General features: G+C 43.8%; 2 protein-coding genes across 4 annotated transcripts; both read right to left on the minus strand.

The window, feature by feature from the left end:
* Positions 1-331: 331 nt before the first annotated feature.
* tmprss15 (transmembrane serine protease 15) lies at positions 332-13,916 on the minus strand. 2 transcript variants are annotated; one of them, XM_029701344.1, is made up of 25 exons: positions 13,666-13,916; positions 13,272-13,411; positions 13,111-13,178; positions 12,857-12,993; positions 10,895-10,978; positions 10,647-10,766; positions 10,199-10,307; positions 8,381-8,490; positions 6,529-6,666; positions 6,060-6,209; positions 5,842-5,947; positions 5,570-5,738; positions 5,317-5,458; positions 5,001-5,090; positions 4,796-4,921; positions 4,517-4,660; positions 4,271-4,381; positions 4,020-4,152; positions 3,805-3,900; positions 3,479-3,528; positions 3,106-3,346; positions 2,661-2,842; positions 2,120-2,215; positions 1,137-1,276; positions 332-942 (listed from the first exon to the last, which is right to left on the minus strand). In XM_029701344.1, exons 1-25 carry the CDS (start codon positions 13,823-13,825, stop codon positions 781-783), a joined length of 3,204 nt encoding a protein of 1,067 aa, XP_029557204.1. In that variant the 5' UTR covers positions 13,826-13,916; the 3' UTR covers positions 332-780. The 2 variants fall into 2 exon arrangements, with proteins under 2 accessions (XP_029557204.1, XP_029557205.1); XM_029701345.1 differs by having other exon boundaries at positions 13,617-13,916.
* A 1,852-nt stretch (positions 13,917-15,768) lies between these two features.
* Positions 15,769-18,513, minus strand: rbm11 (RNA binding motif protein 11). 2 transcript variants are annotated; one of them, XM_029701348.1, is made up of 5 exons: positions 17,893-18,513; positions 17,114-17,276; positions 16,792-16,870; positions 16,595-16,691; positions 15,769-16,455 (listed from the first exon to the last, which is right to left on the minus strand). In XM_029701348.1, the coding sequence occupies exons 1-5, from the start codon at positions 17,983-17,985 to the stop codon at positions 16,105-16,107; spliced, it is 783 nt and encodes a 260-aa protein (XP_029557208.1). In that variant the 5' UTR covers positions 17,986-18,513; the 3' UTR covers positions 15,769-16,104. The 2 variants fall into 2 exon arrangements, 1 of the variants encoding a protein (XP_029557208.1); XR_003867943.1 differs by lacking the exon at positions 17,893-18,513 and adding an exon at positions 17,721-17,881 and having other exon boundaries at positions 16,792-17,276.
* Between the last annotated feature and the right edge of the window lie 8 nt (positions 18,514-18,521).

Below are 18,521 nucleotides of genomic sequence, written 5' to 3' on the forward strand. Positions count from 1 at the left end.
CAGATTTGTGTCAAGAACTGCAATGCTGCTGAGTGTTTCACGTTCAACAGATTCCCGTGTGTATCAAGAATGGTCCACCACCCAAAGGACATCCAGCCAACTTGACACACTGTGGGAAGCATTGGAGTCAACATGGGCCAGCATTCCTGTGGAACGCTTTCGACACCTTGTAGAGTCCAAGCCCCAACGAATTGAGGCTGTTCTGAGGACAAAAGTGGGGTTGCAACTCAATATTAGGTGTTCATAATGTTTGATACACTCAGTGTATACAGTACATGAGCATTTTAATTATTCAGCTCCAACTTTAACCATTCAGTGACTTGAAAAGGAATAGGAAATATGTAAACATTTATTGACAGTAAGAAGGTTTGTCTCTAGTGTTAAGATCAAATGCATACAATATCACTGTAATTCACAAGGCATTGTGGTGTGAAAAAAACATATCATCTCCAAAACATAATATGCAAGATACTGCCATCTTGTGTCATAATTTCACAACATTTAATTTATGCTTCAGGGCCAGCCAAGGGAAGTCTCATTTGTGTTGTAGGCACAGCCACTGATTTTTTCTTCAGGCCCAGCCATGGGAAGTATAAGATAGCATAGATTTGCAAACAATTTTTTTTTTTAACATATTTTAAATATCCCTGTAAAGCTGTGTTACACCACTGTACTTATTCAAATGCATTGATTGATTTAGTAACCAAGACTGCATATGATCCTAATTCAGGACTGAATATTCTGTTTCCCTGGAGTCTGTAATCCCAGTGTCCCCCAGTGTCAGGAGAGCCGTCTGGTCTGGACGACCCAGTCAGCGAACTGGGAGACCAGGGCGTACACACCAGGGCGCTGGGGGCGGCCACACCCCACACCAAAAGAAATCACGCCCACCTGCACCCAGTGGCCATCCTCCTCACACATGAGAGGACCTCCAGAGTCCCCCTAAAACAACAGGAAGACACAGTCAGTGGACATAATTCTCACACACTGTACATGGATACTACTAACTGTGGATGGCATTGCGTACAGCTAGCATTGTACTGTACAATACACAAATACCCACAAATACCCAGTTATTTTACAGACATGTAGCGTGTTCTGCCCACAGAGGGTTACGACCATTGAAATCCATGTACCTGGCAGGAGTCCACTCCCCCCTCAGAGTAGCCGGCACACACCATCCTGGCTGTAATGTTGTACTCAGGCAGCAGCTTCTGACACTCAGAGCGGCTCACCAGGGGCAGCACTGCCTGCTGCAGCACATTAGCTGCTGTGCCTGGAGGGAATAACAACATATACAGGCACATACATCAATTATAATGATCAATTTCAATTGTATGGCGCTTTTCATCAATCACATCCTCAGATTAACCTGTTCATGACAACTAACTCAGGAGGCTGAAGAAATTTGGTTTGGCACCTAAAACCCTCACAAGCTTTTACAATTGAGAGCATCCTGTCGGGCTGTATCACCGCCTGGTACGGCAACTGCACCGCCTGCAACCGCAGGGCTCTCCAGAGGGTGGTGCGGTCTGCCCAACGCATCATTGAGGGCAAACTACCTGCCCTCCAGGACACCTACATCACCCGATTTCACAGAAAGGCCAAAAAGATCATCAAGGACAACAACCACCCAAGCCACTGCCTGTTCACCCTGCTAGTACAGGTGCATCAAAGCTGGGACCAGGAAACTGAAAAACAGCTTCTATCGCAAGGTCATCAGACTGTTAAATAGCCATCACTAGCACATTAGAGGCTGCTGTCCTATACATTGACTTGAACTCACTGGCAACTTTAATAATTGGAATGCTAGTCACTTTAATGATAATGTTTACATATTTTCCATTACATCTCATATGTAGATACTGTATTCTATTATATTCTACTGTATCTTAGTCTATGCCGCTCTGACATTGCTCGTCCAAATATTTATATATTCTTAATTCCATTCCTTTACTTTAGATTGGGTGTATTGTTAGACATTACTTGTTAGATATTACTGCACTGTTGGAGCTAGAAACACAAGCATTTCGCTACACCCGCAATAACATCTGCTAAACACGTGTATGTGACAAATAACATTTGATTTGATGTGATTGAGTGACACCAGAGTCCTAACCTTGCTCTACTTCTGCTCCCCAGCCAGCAATGAAACACTTCCTCCCAGCCACAAACTGCTGGTCACTTCCTGGCAGACAGATGGGTTGAATGTAATCTGTAAAAGAAGGATCTGTGTGAATATTAAATCCTGTGTGTGTGGACCTGTGTGAATATTAAATCCTGTGTGTGTGGACCTGTGTGAATATTAAATCCTGTGTGTGTGGACCTGTGTGAATATTAAACCCTGTGTGTGTGGACCTGTGTGAATATTAAACCCTGTGTGTGTGGACCTGTGTGAATATTATATCCTGTGTGTGTGGACCTGTGTGAATATTATATCCTGTGTGTGTGGACGTGTGTGAATATTATATCCTGTGTGTGTGGACCTGTGTGAATATTAAACCCTGTGTGTGTGGACCTGTGTGAACATGTGAGGTACATCTACTTAATAATCCACTTTATATGAACACAACATGACATGGCCACTTGTGCTCAGTGCCAATCTGACATAAGGTCAAACTCTCAGGCTATGTAGAGCAGAGGGGTGTTTGACTGCACACCTGTGAAGTTGACGTTTGTTTGAAGGTGCATCATTGCGATGTCAGCATCCTTGGTCCTTCTGTTGTAGTGTTTGTTCATGATGATGTGGTCAACCTTTCGGGTCTGTGATGGGAGGACATCTACACTGTCCCGGGAGTGAAGGCCCAAAACTGCCTCCCAGTTGGAAAGGTGAATATTTTTCCTGCAGGATAAAAAGACAACCGTCAATGTAGACATGGGCTGTAAAACCCCAAATGTATGGACCAACTAAACAATGGTAGAGCTACTCTGTATTCAAATAGGTCAAACTCAGTTGAGGGTAAATGCACAGAAACATGTGACATGTTGTGTGCAGAGAAAGGTGAGGCTCAGGTGTATACACAGTGTATATTTACATTGTACACAAAGTAAAGGTGAATACAGGAGCATAAACAAACAGTATAAATGCAGAGGAGGATTCTTCACCCATAAACACAGTGTGCAGCGGTGACCAACCACTCGTTGTCAATCAGAGTAGCTCCACACACATGGCGGCCCCTAAAGTACAGCGACACCATCCATGGCCACGCCCCCTTGCGAGAGTCTGTCCCTCCCACCACTCTGACAGTTCCCCTCTCCTCTGACTCCTCCTCTCCTTTCTCCTCCATCCTTCGTTCAGTGGACCCACTTTGATCCATCTTCTGGGAGACCATACGAACGCCACACGCTAAAATGCACGGTATAGTGTTTTTGAGTGTATATTGTTCATTTGTCAAAACGTGTCAATGTCTATATGTGAATGAGTACTTACGGTATGTATCATGTTACTATGTTGATGCTTTATGCTTTTCATACTCACGTTGGTTGTCACATTCCAAAGATATAACCTTTTCACCCGTACATTTTTCACTATGGGAAATAGAAACAAACAGGTTAGATGTTGGTATGACTGTGAAATCAAAGTTGAATTATTAGAAGCAGGTAGCCTAGCGGTTATGAGGGTTGGGCCAGTAACCGAAAGGTTGGATTTCCTCAATTCCCGAGCCAACTAGGTGAAAAATCTATCGATGTGCCCTTGAGCAAGGAACTTAATTGCTCCTGTAAGTAGCTCTGGATAAGAGCGTCTGATAAATGACTTTTCTATTTTTAAACGTAAATGAAAGCTGTTTGTTGAATGTAGTGTACCTGGGGGTCAGGTCCAGGGTACCGTTGGCTGCCACACTCACGGTGGTGAAGGGAGAGTCTTTCACTGTGGAGGGTATGAGCAGGGCACTTCCTGATCTAGAGTACATGTTAACACAGTGACTGACTCCCTGTCCTTCACTCTGTCAAACATACAAAGAATGACTGTTTCTCTCACACACACACACACACACACACACACACAGCAGAGGTCTCACCTGTAGCCCAGGTAACGACACATGAAGTGGGAGAGCTGAGAGTTCCAGTGCTGACCACAGGTTGTGTACCGGGTGGTCTGGACCTGGAGCTGCAGACGTCTGACGCTCGTACTGTCCACTGATACCTGATGCACTAGAACGCACAGAATCATGGAGAACCACTTTACCAGTCTTTTGGCCCACGTGCCTTTTACTGGCATGAATTGCTGTATGGGTGTGAACAGGATCACAGCTTCATTGGTTTTACTCACCACAGTCAGCTTCGTCTGAGGAGTCAGCGCAGTCTGGTTGGCCGTTACATACACTGACATTGGAGATACATTCTCCAGACTGACACCGATATTGCCCAGTGACACAAGGCTCTGGAATTTGAAACGACAAAGGCAGTTTGGTTACTTGGCTATTGAAAAACAAAGAGTACATCAGGTAAGGTTCATTCAGAACTACTAATTTTGGACTTTAGAATGTTGAATTGGTTACTTAATATAAAATCTTACTTGGCATGCCCAGTGCTAATCCAGATGTGAAGTTGGCACGGAACCCTCTGCCATACCCTGTACTGTCCGTAAAGAACATCACTGTGATCTGATTGGCTGTGGAGATCACATCTGGAAAGGTAGCATCAGTACCAGTGAAGACACCTGACAAAGAAACACGCATCAATTCACCACAGTAAACCTCACCTGCATTTTCAATAACAACTAACAGTGTCATGGTAACATGACCGAGGCTCGTGTAGGAAGGACGTCACAGTAGGCGGAGGGTCAGAGACTCACCAAGCAGTTCAGACTGTGGCCCCGCCCCATCCCGCACCTCCACCATGTCATAGGTCGACTCAACGTCAAAATCCAGGAAGTGAAGCAGGATGTTCCATCCCTCCCTGGCATGAAGAGTCCACAAACCTTGCCCAGGATAGACAGATGTATGAACACCACATTTCAACCAATTAGGGAAAAAATGAACAAAAAACTAAGTTCATACAAGAAGCCTTGTTTCCATAGGAGTGTGGGTAGTTGGGGGAGCTGAATGTAGAGTTGGGTTCCCAGAGGTCAAAAGGTCCTCCACAGTCAGCTGAGGAAGAGGAAGGAATACACGCTTTAGATGCTACCATGGAAAACAAGGACCACATGACATTAACGGACAAAGAACAGTGATTGTCAGGTGAGAGAGGGCGAGTCGGTGACTCAGTGGTAGTGGATGAGTGTGCTGGTTAACGATGAAGGGGTGGTTCTGTTCGGAATGGACGGCCTGTGTCAAAGTGTTCCATGTGAAGACTATGTGGTTAAGAGTAACATACGAGGTATTGGAGGTGGTGTTGTAGGGGTGGGAACCACTGTTGGGTCTGGTGGGTCCGCCCCACAGGGACCATTTGTCAGACTGATGTCATCCAGGGCGATGTCATTCTTCATACCCCAGTTCTTCTGAGCCTCTAAAACCACCTGGAGAAAAACATCACAGCGAAGAGACAGATCCTTATAGACCGACGTGACATGCACAGCCAAGTATAACAGCGTGGCAATTACATAGTGTGGGATTCAGAGCGCTCTGACCGTTGCATCAGCTGTGCTGTTCAGGGTGACCTGGCCAAAGTTCCAGCTATCTCCATAGTTCCCCTCCTTCTGGAAGACCACAATGACTGAAGCTTCTCTGACCACAGAAGTTGACCGTCTCACTACCAACACCCTCAGCCGATGCACATTCTCTCCATACATGTGGTACCTGAAGCAACAAGTAGCATAAATACACATCTGGTGAGAAGCTATGTGTTTGGAGATGGATATCCACAGACAGTACATGAATAGAGGGAGAGAGGGTCACTTACCAGAACTTCAGACACATCGGTTCCTTTGAATGAGCTAATTGGAGGCTGCGGATCTTGAAGTTCTTCTCCCACTGGCCAGGGCTTCCCGGTGTGACAATGTAGTAGCCTGTTTCGTCAGAACACAATAACAGTCACAGAACAGAAACAGACTGCAGCTTCGAAATAAAATCATAAAGTCTCAGCTAAGTAAAGTAATATCTTGTCACATAATGGCACACCTGATTGGTTACCAAATGTATGGTCAAAGTTTGGGCCTGTGAAAGGGGGGAATGTGGGGATATTGGTGCGTATCCAGTCCCCTTCATCCTCAGGCTCCTGCCTCCAGAAACACAGGCCCTCCTCAAAGGAGCAGCTCAGCCTCTCCTCATCTGAGAGGGCAGAGAGGAACACTGTCACGGTCATTTCACAGAGAGACCCAAAACCAAATTATATTGCAATCTTCCTTCTAGTTTGTTTTGATAACTTCAAAGGAAATCTTTTAGTCAGGGTTTCCCAAACTCGGTCCTCGGGACCCCAAGGGGTGCATGTTTTGGTTATTGCCCTAGGACTACACAGCTGATCCAAATAATAAACTAATCATCAAGCTTTGATCATTTGAATCAGCCGTGTAGTGTTAGTGCAAGAACCAAAACGTGCACCACTTAGGGTCCCGAGGACCGAGTTTGGGATACGCTGCTTTAAGTTTACTAGAGAGGTTGCTGATGTCTTCTGCTGAGTAGGTGGCGTTGAATCCTTGGAAATTGTTGTAATCGTCAGAAGAGAACTCAACAGTGGCCTTGTCAGACAGCAGCCACACAGTGCCTGGGGAAGGACCTGACAGCAGGTCTGAAACACAGCCATAGCGGGTGGTAGGTGTGTTATTACTGTGGTTTATATAGATATTTTGCTGAATAGCAATTCGTACAATGAGGGAAAAAAGTATTTGATCCCCTGCTGATTTTGTACGTTTGCCCACTGACAAAGAAATGATCAGTCTGTAATTTTAATGGTAGGTTTATTTGAACAGTGAGAGACAGAATAACAACAAAAAAATCCAGAAAAACGCATGTCAAAATTGTTATAAATTGATTTGCATTTTAATGAGGGAAATAAGTATTTGACCCCCTCTCAATCAGAACGATTTCTGGCTCCCAGGTGTCTTTTATAGAGGTAACGAGCTGAGATTAGGAGCACACTCTTAAAGGGAGTGCTCCTAATCTCAGCTTGTTACGTGTATAAAAGACACCTGTCCACAGAAGCAATCAATCAATCAGATTCCAAACTCTCCACCATGGCCAAGACCAAAGAGCTCTCCAAGGACGTCAGGGACAAGATTGTAGACCTACACAAGGCTGGAACGGGCTACAAGACCATCGCCAAGCAGCTTGGTGAGAAGGTGACAACAGTTGGTGCAATTATTTGCAAATGGAAGAAACACAAAAGAACTGTCAATCTCCCTCGGCCTGGGGCTCCATGCAAGATCTCACCTCGTGTAGTTGCAATGATCATGAGAACGGTAAGGAATCAGCCCAGAACTACACGGGAGGATCTTGTCAATGATCTCAAGGCAGCTGGGATCATAGTCACCAAGAAAACAATTGGTAACACACTACGCCATGAAGGAGTGAAATCTTGCAGCGCCCGCATGGTCCCCCTGCTCAAGAAACCACATATACATGCCTGTCTGAAGTTTGCCAATGAACATCTGAATGAATCAGAGGACAACTGGGTGAAAGTGTTGTGGTCAGATGAGACCAAAATGGAGCTCTTTGGCATCAACTCAACTCGCCGTGTTTGGAGGAGGAGGAATGCTGCCTATGACCCCAAGAACACCATCTCCACCGTCAAACATGGAGGTGGAAACATTATGCTTTGGGGGTGTTTTTCTGCTAAGGGGACAGGACAACTTCACCGCATCAAAGGGACGATGGATGGGGCCATGTACCATCAAATCTTGGGTGAGAACCTCCTTCCCTCAGCCAGGGCATTGAAAATGGGTCGTGGATGGGTATTCCAGCATGACAATGACCCCAAACACATGGCCAAGGCAACAAAGGAGTGGCTCAAGAAGAAGCACATTAAGGTCCTGGAGTGGCCTAGCCAGTCTCCAGACCTTAATCCCATAGAAAATCTGTGGAGGGAGCTGAAGGTTCGAGTTGCCAAACGTCAGCCTCGAAACCTTAATGACTTGGAGAAAATCTGCAAAGAGGAGTGGGACAAAATCCCTCCTGAGATGTGTGCAAACCTTGTGGCCAACTACAAGACACGTCTGACCTCTGTGATTGCCAACAAGGATTTTGCCACCAAGTACTAAGTCATGTTTTGCAGAGGGTTCAAATACTTATTTCCCTCATTAAAATGCAAATAATTTTATAACATTTTTGACATGCGTTTTTCTGGATTTTTTTGTTGTTATTCTGTCTCTCACTGTTCAAATAAACCTACCATTAAAATTATAGACTGATCATTTCTTTGTCAGTGGGCAAACGTACAAATCAGCAGGGGATCAAATATTTTTTCCCTCACTGTATATATTTGCTCAGGAGTGTTATACACTTACATGTCAGATTTTTCCCCTGTCCTGTGCCCTCATACAGACTGAGAGTATCAATCTCTTCTTCTGTGTCGAATGAGTGGAAATTCATCTTTATGGCCAGTCCTTCCTGAACTCTAAAAATAAAAAATATACAGTACCAGTCAAAAGTTTGGACACACCTACTCATTCAAGGGCTTTTTCTTTATTTGTACTATTTTCTACATTGTAGAATAATAGTGAAGACATCAAAACTATGAAATAACACATGTGGAATCATGTAGTAACCCAAAAAGTATTAAACAAATCAAAATATATTTTATATTTGAGATTCTGTTGCTTTTCCAACAGTCTTGAAGGAGTTCCCACATATGCTGAGCACTTGTTGGCTGCTTTTCCTTTACTCTGCGGTCCAACTCATCCCAAACCATCTCAATTGGGTTGAGGTTGGGTAATTGTGGAGGCCAGGTCATCTGATGCAACACTCCATCACTATCCTTCTTGGCCAAATAGCCCTTGCACAGCCTGGAGGTGTGTTTTGGGTCATTGTCCTGTTGAAAAACAAATGATAGTCCCACTAAACGCAAACCAGATGGGATGGTGTATCACTGCAGAATGCTGTTGTACCCATGTTGGTTAAGTGTGCCTTGAATTCTAAATAAATCACAGACAGTATCACCAGCAAAGCACCCCACACCATCACACCTCCTCCTCCTCCATGCTTCACGGTGGGAACCACACATGCAGAGATCATCCGATCACCTACTCTGCGTCTCACAAAGACACGGCAGTTGGAACCAAAAATCTCCCATTTGGACTCATCAGACCAAAGGACAGATTTCTACCCGTCTAATGTCCATTGCTCGTGTTTCTTGGCCCAAGCAAGTCTCTTCTTCTCATTGGTGTCCTTTAGTAGTTGTTTCGTTGCATCAATTTGACCATGAAGGCCTGATTCACGCAGTCTCCTCTGAACAGTTGATGTTGAGATGTGTCTGTTACTTAAACTCTGTGAAGCATTTATTTGGGCTGCAATTTCTGAGGCTGGAAACTCTAATGAACTTATCCTCTATAGCAGACTCTGGGTCTTCCTTTCCTGTGGCGGTCCTCATGAGAGCCAGTTTCATCATAGCGCTTGATGGTTTTGCGACTGCACTTCAAGAAACGTTCAAAGTAATTGACCTTTTCCGGGTTGACTGACCTTCATGTCTTGAAGTATTGATGGACTGTTGTTTCTCTTTGCTTATTTCAGCTGTTCTTGCCATAATATGGACTTGGTCTTTTACCAAATAGGGCTATCTTCTGTATACCACCTCTACCTTGTCACAACACAACTGATTGGCTCAAACGCATTAAGGAAAGAAATTCCACAAATTAACTTTTTACAAGGCATATCTGTTAATTGAAATGCATTCCAGGTGACTACGTCATGAGAGAATGCCAAGAGCGTGCAAAGCTGTCATCAGGGCAAAGGGTGTCTCCTTTGAAGAATCTCAAATATAAAATATATTTGTAACACTTTTTGGGTTACGACATGATTCCATATGTGTTATTTCATAGTTTTGATGTCTTCACTATTTTTCTACAATGTAGAAAAAAGTTTTAAAAAACAGTAAAAAAATAAACCATAGACTGAGTAGGTGTGTCTAAACTTTTGACTGGTACTGTGTGTATATATATATATATATATATATATATATATATATATATATATATATATATATATAAAAATATATATATATTAATTTGTAATTAAGGTAGCACAAAAAGTAGAGAGGTAGCACTGGTATGTCAGGTAAAAGTATATGAAAGTGAGTAGTGTGTAGTTAGTATGAGAAGCAGGACTACCTTATGACCCAGCGGCAAATTATGCCATTGTTGTAGGGGAGAGGGAAGTTTTCAGAATGGAAGGAACCCGTAGGACCAAGAAGATGGAATTGGCCATCACACTTTGTTGCTATGAAGATTTGAGAGATATCCACACAGTTCAAGTCTATTATACTACCAATGCACTCATGACCACATTACCAGACCCCACATTATGCGTTGACATGGCATTCTTGTTACTCTGTACCATCTATACATTCAAGAACAATGTTTATCCACTTAATTATTAATCGTCCACCAGCCGGATCTCACCTAGAGGGTTCTAAATGGAACCCCAAAAAGGGTTCAACCTGGAACCAAAAAGGGTTATCCTATGGGGACAGCCGAAGAACCCTTTTGGAATTATTTTTTCTAAGAGTGTAGGGACGAGGTTATAATAATCAACAAACACTGAGTCTCAAACACTCACCACAGAGAGTATGGTTTTCATCTGAGCCATCAGGACAATTGTCTACTCCATCACAAAACTGCATGGTGGCCACACATGTAGTGCCATCCCCACAGGCCATATGATAAGGTGGGCATTTTCCTGTGGACATTAATCATCATTCGCCATCATCAATGAAATGTAAAAAAAATAATTTAAAAAATGGTACTGGTACAGTACTACAGTACGACTAATCTACTGTAAGTGTTTCCTATTGATTCCGTTCTCACCTGAAGAAGATGTAGTGGAAAGATGAGGTGTAGTGGTCGGTTTGGTTGAAGAGGTCGGCTGGTATGTAGTTAGGTCTTCTTTCACTAAACAGAAACATCATATAGGTTAAAATTCTCAATGCTGCATTTCAGACATGTATTCTGGATGAATAACATGGTAATAGATCTAGATCCCATCCTCTTCCCAATACTATGATCATGTACTGGTATGTAAGGTGTGTTTTACACCTACAGTGCATTCAGAAAGTATACTGACACCTTGACTTTTTCCACATTTTGTTACGTTACAGCCTTATTCTAAAATGGATCGAATAAAACCTTTTCCTCATCATTCTACACACAATACCCCATAATGACAAAGTGAAAACAGGTTTTTAGAAATGTTTACAAATGTATTAAAACTAGAAGACAGAAATACCTTATTTACATAAGTATTCAGACCCTTTGCTATGAGACTTGAAAAATTGAGCTCAGATTCATCCTGTTTCCATTGATTATCTTTGAGATGTTTCTACAACTTGATTGGAGTCCACCTGTGGTTAATTACATTGATTGGGCATGACTTAGAAAGTCTATATTTACATTTACATTTTAGTCATTTAGCAGACGCTCTTATCCAGAGCGACTTACTATATAAGGTCCCACAGTTGACAGTGCATGTCAGAGATAAAACCAAGCCATGAGGTTGAAGGACTTGTCCGTAGAGCTCCGAGACAGGATTGTGTCGAGGCACAGATCTGGGGAAGGGGACCAAAAAAATTCTGCAGCATTGAAGGTTCCCAAGAACACAGTGGCCTCCATAATTCTTAAATGGAAGAAGTTTGGAACCACCAAGACTCTTCCTAGAGCTGGCCTCCCGGCCAAACTGAGCAATCGAGGGAGAAGGGCCTTGGTCAGGGAGGTGACCAAGAACCCGATGGTCACTTTGACAGAGCTCCAGAGTTCCTCTGTGGAGATGGGAGAACCTTCCAGAAGGACCACCATCTCCGCAGCACTCCACCAATTAGGCCTTTATGGTAGAGTGGCCATACGGAAGCCACTCCTCAGTAAAAGGCATATGACAGCCCACTTGGTGTTTGCCAAAAGGCACCTAAAGACTCTCAGACCATTAGAAAAAATATTCTCTGGTCTGATGAAACCAAGATTGAACTCTTTGGCCTGAATGCCAGGCGTCACGTCTGGAGGAAATCTGTCACCATCCCTACGGTGAAGCATGGTGGTGACAGAATCATGCTGTGGGGATGTTTTTCAGCGGCAGGCACTGGGAGACTAGTCAGGATCAAGGGAAAGATCAACGGTGCAAAGTACAGAGAGATCCTTTATGAAGAACTGCTCCAGAGCACTCAGGACCTCAGACTGGGGTGAAAGTTCACCTTCCAACAGGACAACGACCCTAAGCACACAACCACGACAATGCAGGAGTGGCTTCGGGACAAGTCTCTGAATGTGCTTGAGTGGCCCAGCCAGAGCTCGGACTTGAAACCGATCGAAAATCTCTGGAGAGACCTGAAAATAGCTGTGCAGCGAAACTCCCCATCCAACCTGACAAAGCTTGAGAGGATCTGCAGACAATGGAAGAAACTCCCCAAATACAAGTGTGCCAAGCTTGTAGCGTCATACTCAAGATGACTCGAGGCTGTAATCGCTGCCCAAGGTGCTTCAACAAAGTACTGAGTAAAGTGTGTGAATACTTATGTAAATGTGATATTTCAGTTGTTTTTAATACATTTGCAATAAACTATAAAAATAAAGAGAGTTGCACACTCCATGTATAAACTCCCAGTAATTTATTAAATTTGCCAAAAATTCTAAAAACCTGTTTTTGCTTTGTCATTATGTGGTATTGTGTGTAGATTGATGAGGGGGAAAAAATAATTTCATCCATTTTAGAATAAGGCTGTAACATAACAAAATGTGGAAAAAAATCAAGGGGTCTAAATACTTTCCAGATTCACTGTGTACCTGTGAACTGGATGCTATTTTGGTTAACCACCAGGCCCCCAGTGCTCTGAAGCCCAGCCACCAGCTGCTGCTCTGCCTCCTTCACTTCCACACTCCCACGAAACTGCAGGTCAAAGTTCACCACCACACTGCCATTGCTGTCACATGGGGGGATTCATGGTCAGAAATGGTATAACGACATTGTCACTTTCAGTATATGTAACTATGCTATGAGGTTGTCATTTGTAAACGTCATTATACACATACTGTCTCACCTGAATTCTAAAACTTCACAGGCCTTGAAGTCATTATTGAGGGAGCCACGGCCGAAAGCGTCAGATATCTGTGAGAAAATACAGTATTTATAATACAAGGCTAAAGTGTGTAGGAGAGTGGACAGGAGAATGATACGTGTGTGTATGGTATCCCGACATACCAGATGCTCTGTGTCGAAGGCCAGGGACTTGAACTGCAGACTGCTCCTGTTTCTCAGCTTCTCAGTAAACACAGCCCCCCTCGTAATGACCAGCCTCCCACTGAACACAGACTCAGTCCCACCTAGTCCACACTGGTCCACTGGGACAAACAAACATACTGTCAGTGACTGACACCTGTCACACCATACAAGACCAACAGATCAAAAACAAAACTATGGCAAATGGATATGTTTTACCCATAACTTATACGCAGCATAGAGTAATACGTTTGATTTCTACACAAACATCCTGACCGTTTCAGTGACAGAAATGGGAGGAAAGAAAACAAGAGTGTTTTTTCTCACGGTCAGTCTGCATGGCGAGCCAGGTGATGATGATGAGGCTGACACATACCGCCAGCAGGGTCAGACACAGGACACTCAGCAGCACCTCCGTGGACGACCAACATCGCTTCCCACGCCACATGGCTCCCTGACGTCCTCACACGCTCTTCTTGTCCTTCAGCTGACACCTCACCCAGAATTCCCTGTGATTCAATCACTTTCTCTGTCATGAACTATTATAGGATTCTGCACTGTGGAGTGAGTCTCCAACTACCTCCTGCGAATTTCTCTGCTCTCCATGAGCAGGGCTACTTATTCATGAGAGCTTGGCCCTTTATCTCTGTGAGGGGCAGCAGTAAACCTTTTATTGTGCAGTAACTGGAACAACAAAGTGATAGCCAATCTATGTTGCATCACTGGTGATATCACTCATGAGTGGGCTTAATAACAAGAGCCCTGAGAACAACAAAAGAAGTAAGTTGGTCTAAAGGACGGGGGTTGGGACAATCTCTTCACCCCCGAACCCATATCAATCTGACCATTCTGTCAGCATGTGATACGATGAAATAAAAGAATAAAACTTCCAAACGGACGATACTCCACACACATGTAGGGTGCACTGCGTATACCAAACATTATGAACACTTTCCTAATATTGAGTTGCACCCACCCCCTTTTGCCCTCGGGGACAGCCTCAATTCGTCGGGGCATGGATTCTACATGGTGTCGAAAGTGTTCCACAGGGATGCTGGCCCATGTTGAATCCAATGCTTCCCACAGTTGTGTCAAGTTGGCTGGATGTCCTTTGGGTGGTGGACCATTCTTGATATATACAGGAAACTGTTGAGCGTGAAACACCCAGCAGCATTGCAGTTCTTGGCACAAACCGGTGCGCCTGGCACCTACTACCATAACCCCGTTCAAAGGCACTTAAATATTTTGTCTTGACCGTTCACCCTCTGAATGGCACACATACACAATCCATGTCTCAATTGTCTCAAGGCTTAAAAGTCCTTCTTTAACCTGTCTCCTCCTCCTCATCTACACTGACTGAAGTGGATTTAACAAGTGACATCAATAAGGGATCACACTGTAGATTTCACATGGATTCACCTGGTCAGTCTATCGTGGACAGAGCAGGTTTTCTTAATATTTTGTACACTCAACATCCACGCACAAACTATCAAACACATACACACTACAACAAAGGTATATTCTACATAATATCCATCGCAGAAACATAAATCTACTCCCGTCTTTAAGTAGACTTTGAACACTGATATGTGAGTGAGCTATTAATGCCACCTTATCACAGAAGGTACCCTCTGATGGTGACCTCACTGTCGCCCTCTCTGACATGGAATTCCTTCTAGAACATCAGACAACATGCATCCTCATAGCAAATGACTAAGGCTCAGATATTGCCTAAGTCAGAGTTCGCTACTTATTTAATCTATGCGCTAAATTCAGCTTTCACTAAAGCTGTCAATCAGAGTTCATACAGCATTGTTTATTACCAAAGCAATAAAGTGAAGGAGAACCATACCGGAAGTCCTCCGTCATAAACATTACATCAGAGCTAAGGTAATTCTATCTAAATAGATCAAAGGTGATTCCAGCTGAATAGAATATTTAGATAGAATCTAAGTGTAATCCTGTGCAAGTATCAACACCAGATTTGTTTAAGCCCTATTCTAAATGAGCTACATGATGCAAGGTCAGAAAAAGGAATCGTTTCTGCTACTAGAAATGACCATCATCCTTGAATCTTCCTACACATCCAACTTAAAACAAAGCAACAGTAAACATCGTCCCCCACGAATAATGCAGCCCCCCCTTGGTCCAGTTGAGATCGCATGTGACTATCACGTTTCAGTTAATTACTACACTGGGCCAATCAGTGTAATTTTGTAAACGCCAGATCTCTATGGCAAGACACATCATTCACCCAAGTTTAGTCAAAATCGGGCCAGTGCTGTCTGAGATATTGCATGTAACTAACGTTCTAATGGATAGAGACAGAGCCACAGTCCCCTCCCCGATTTCATGGTGGGGACAATGAGAATGATGACAGTTATGCCTAATTCTGTCACACAGTTAGAAGTGCTGCTCACTTTCCAATATTCTGTGGTTAAAATCACTTGAACTCAAATCAAATTGCCAAACATTTAAGTTCCTTTAGGAAATGTGCAATTTATTTGGTGTAAACACACCAGACGATCAAACAGAAATACAGTCAGAGCATATGAAACAAAACTGCGTAACCAGATATATACATATATTTGTACAGGAATATTCAAAGGAATACTGTGGGCTATATTTAAGAGCAGCCGGTCTTTAATGGTCGTACAGCGTTTGTGCATTTGTAAAGCTGAGAAAATAACCATCCTCATAACCACACAGCGTGTGGGCATCTTAGTATATTAGGGTCTTGACTCTTGAGCGTATGCTACACGTTTAAACTTGTATGTGGATGATCAATGCTAATTGTTTATTTGAGCGTATGTGCTCACTTTTTGCATCTGCTCCTGTGCCTCTGCAGTCTGCTCTCCCTGCTTCTTCTGTGTTTGCGTAGCTTTGCAGGCGCCACTTCTCCTTGCTGAGCTGTCTGCCTGTTGGGCCCTTCACTTTGGTGAGCTGTCTGCTTGTTGGGCTGGGTAGAGCTGGGTGGCAGGGGGAGCAGGAGGGCCTGACCCTGGCCGGGACAGGGGGGTCGTGTAAGGGCCCATTGGGGATATCCTGGCATTGGCCAGGGCAGCAGGGGGGCAATAGGGGGACACAAGGGTGATGGGGGGACATAGTAGTGAGGCTGGGGAGGGGTGATACTCAGAGGGTACTGCTCAGAAGGGTAGCCACGCACCTACAACACACAAAAAAAACTGCTAGTCAAGCACCTTGTTTTACAAGGAAAGGGGGATACCTAGTCAGTTGCACAACTGAATGCATTCAAAGTGCTGAACGTTGAAAACATCTCCCTCTAATTCCCAGCGAGTCCTCACCATGTTGCTCCAGTGTAACTTGTCCTGGCAGGAGACGCTGCCATCAGCACGCCCTGTGAAGTGGAACACAGATGACTCTGGGAGGCCTACGTTCATACTAAGAAGAATAAACAGACGGTCAAGCATTAGATACAATCTGTTCATAGCATTAGCCAAAACGAAGATGCTCTGATATGACATGGTCTGGCCCGATTCACCTGGGTGTGTCATGTGAAGGGTCATCCCGGTCATCCTCTGTGCCTTGAGGTCCAGATCCCCCATCCTGGTGGGAGCTACCTACAGGGGGGCAAGGGGGAGGGCCTAAAAACCTCCACCCTACCTATCTACAATGCACTAATACCCCTAAGTAGCTGAAACAACAGTTACTTTATGAACACAACCTGCTTCATGTACAGAGCAAATTATGATTTAATAGGTTTTGGAAATGTCCTGATGCTAAATTGCTGCTCTGCAAACTTCATAAGTCCAAATGGGTGAGTTGAAAGCTGCTATTCTTAATGATACAAAACACTGGCCTACCGGTGCCGTACTGCAGCCTGATTTGACGGCCAAAGAGCCAAGTGCCATTCAGCAAGGCAATGGCATAGGGTACAGCTTCAGCATGCTTGTAATACACAAACCCATATGACCTTTGGCGACCCTCGCGGTCTCGGGCGATGGTGACCTTCTTCAGTGGCCCAGCCTGGTGGTATGAAACAAGGCACATGTAAACGTGAAACGCCAGACACAGATGATGAATTATTTTTTACAGATAACACATTATATTGCTGTGCAACTTCCTTTTTGTTGCATTTCACCTGTGGCCACCAACATCACTGGATGTGGCCTTATCCTGATTCTCAATCTTATCATCTCTGCATGTTTTTCACATTTAGTGTAAAAAGTGCTTTGGCTTGATAGAAACCAAACCAATGACACTACCGCATGAAACATACGACAAACGAATTTGTCCAACATGTATTTTAAATTGAAAACACAAATTAATTTCCACCCACAGAGAGAGCCAACTGCAAGACCTGCTTAGTTGGGCTGCAACCACTGTCACCAGGGGTGTATTCATTATGCCAATTCTGTTGCAATCGTTTCTTAAACGGAAGAAAACAGAACGAAACGTTGAATGACATACCTCAATTTGTCGAATTGAAACTCTCGTTTTAGTTGCAACTGCTTGGACTAATGATTACACCCAGACAGGCAGACAGCTCAGCTGGAGCAAACGCTAGTGGTTTTATTTCACCCACACATCCATTGCCATTTATTTCGTCAAGTTTTAGAGCCTGTGGAAAATAGGAGCCTACCTGCAAAAATAGCTCGAAAAGAATTTCCTCATTAGCTGAACTGCCTAAATTAGCCACAAAGACAGTTTTGTCTGCCTCTTTTTGGATCTGCATAATGGTCCTCGGAACCTGTTGAGTTATATTTCACCAGCTGTGAAGACCCCTAACCTGCTGCTAGATCAAAATTACATTGATCAGCGTTTGCCGTAAAAAGCATGCCAATAACAGTACATTGCGACATCTGAGGTACACAATTTGTAACACTAGGAGACGCTGTTGCTTATCCGAAGGTCCAGGTGACATGCTGCCCATTAGTAGCGAAAGTCTTCAGAGTGCAAAAGGTCTGTCCTGTGCTAAACATTAGATTATACTTTATTGATCAAAAGTGAAAGTTGATTGCAAACAAAAATTATAACAGAAAACCACAGAATTACTCCAGAATTACTCTGTGTTCAACTTTTGCCAAGAGTTTTAGGATGTGGAAAATAGAACTCAACAACAGCAGTAGAAAGGCAAGTCAAAATGTCAAGAACAGTTCTGATTGTTCTACTACCTGCTTGGAGAATAACTGGTTATCAGCCCAGCCAGAGTAGGAATTTGTCATTTAAATGCAAGATGTCCTGGGGCAGGGAGGTGTGGTCAGGCCTGTG

The sequence above is a fragment of the Salmo trutta genome, chromosome 19, assembly GCF_901001165.1.
Source record: "Salmo trutta chromosome 19, fSalTru1.1, whole genome shotgun sequence".
Lineage (NCBI taxonomy): Eukaryota > Metazoa > Chordata > Actinopteri > Salmoniformes > Salmonidae > Salmo > Salmo trutta.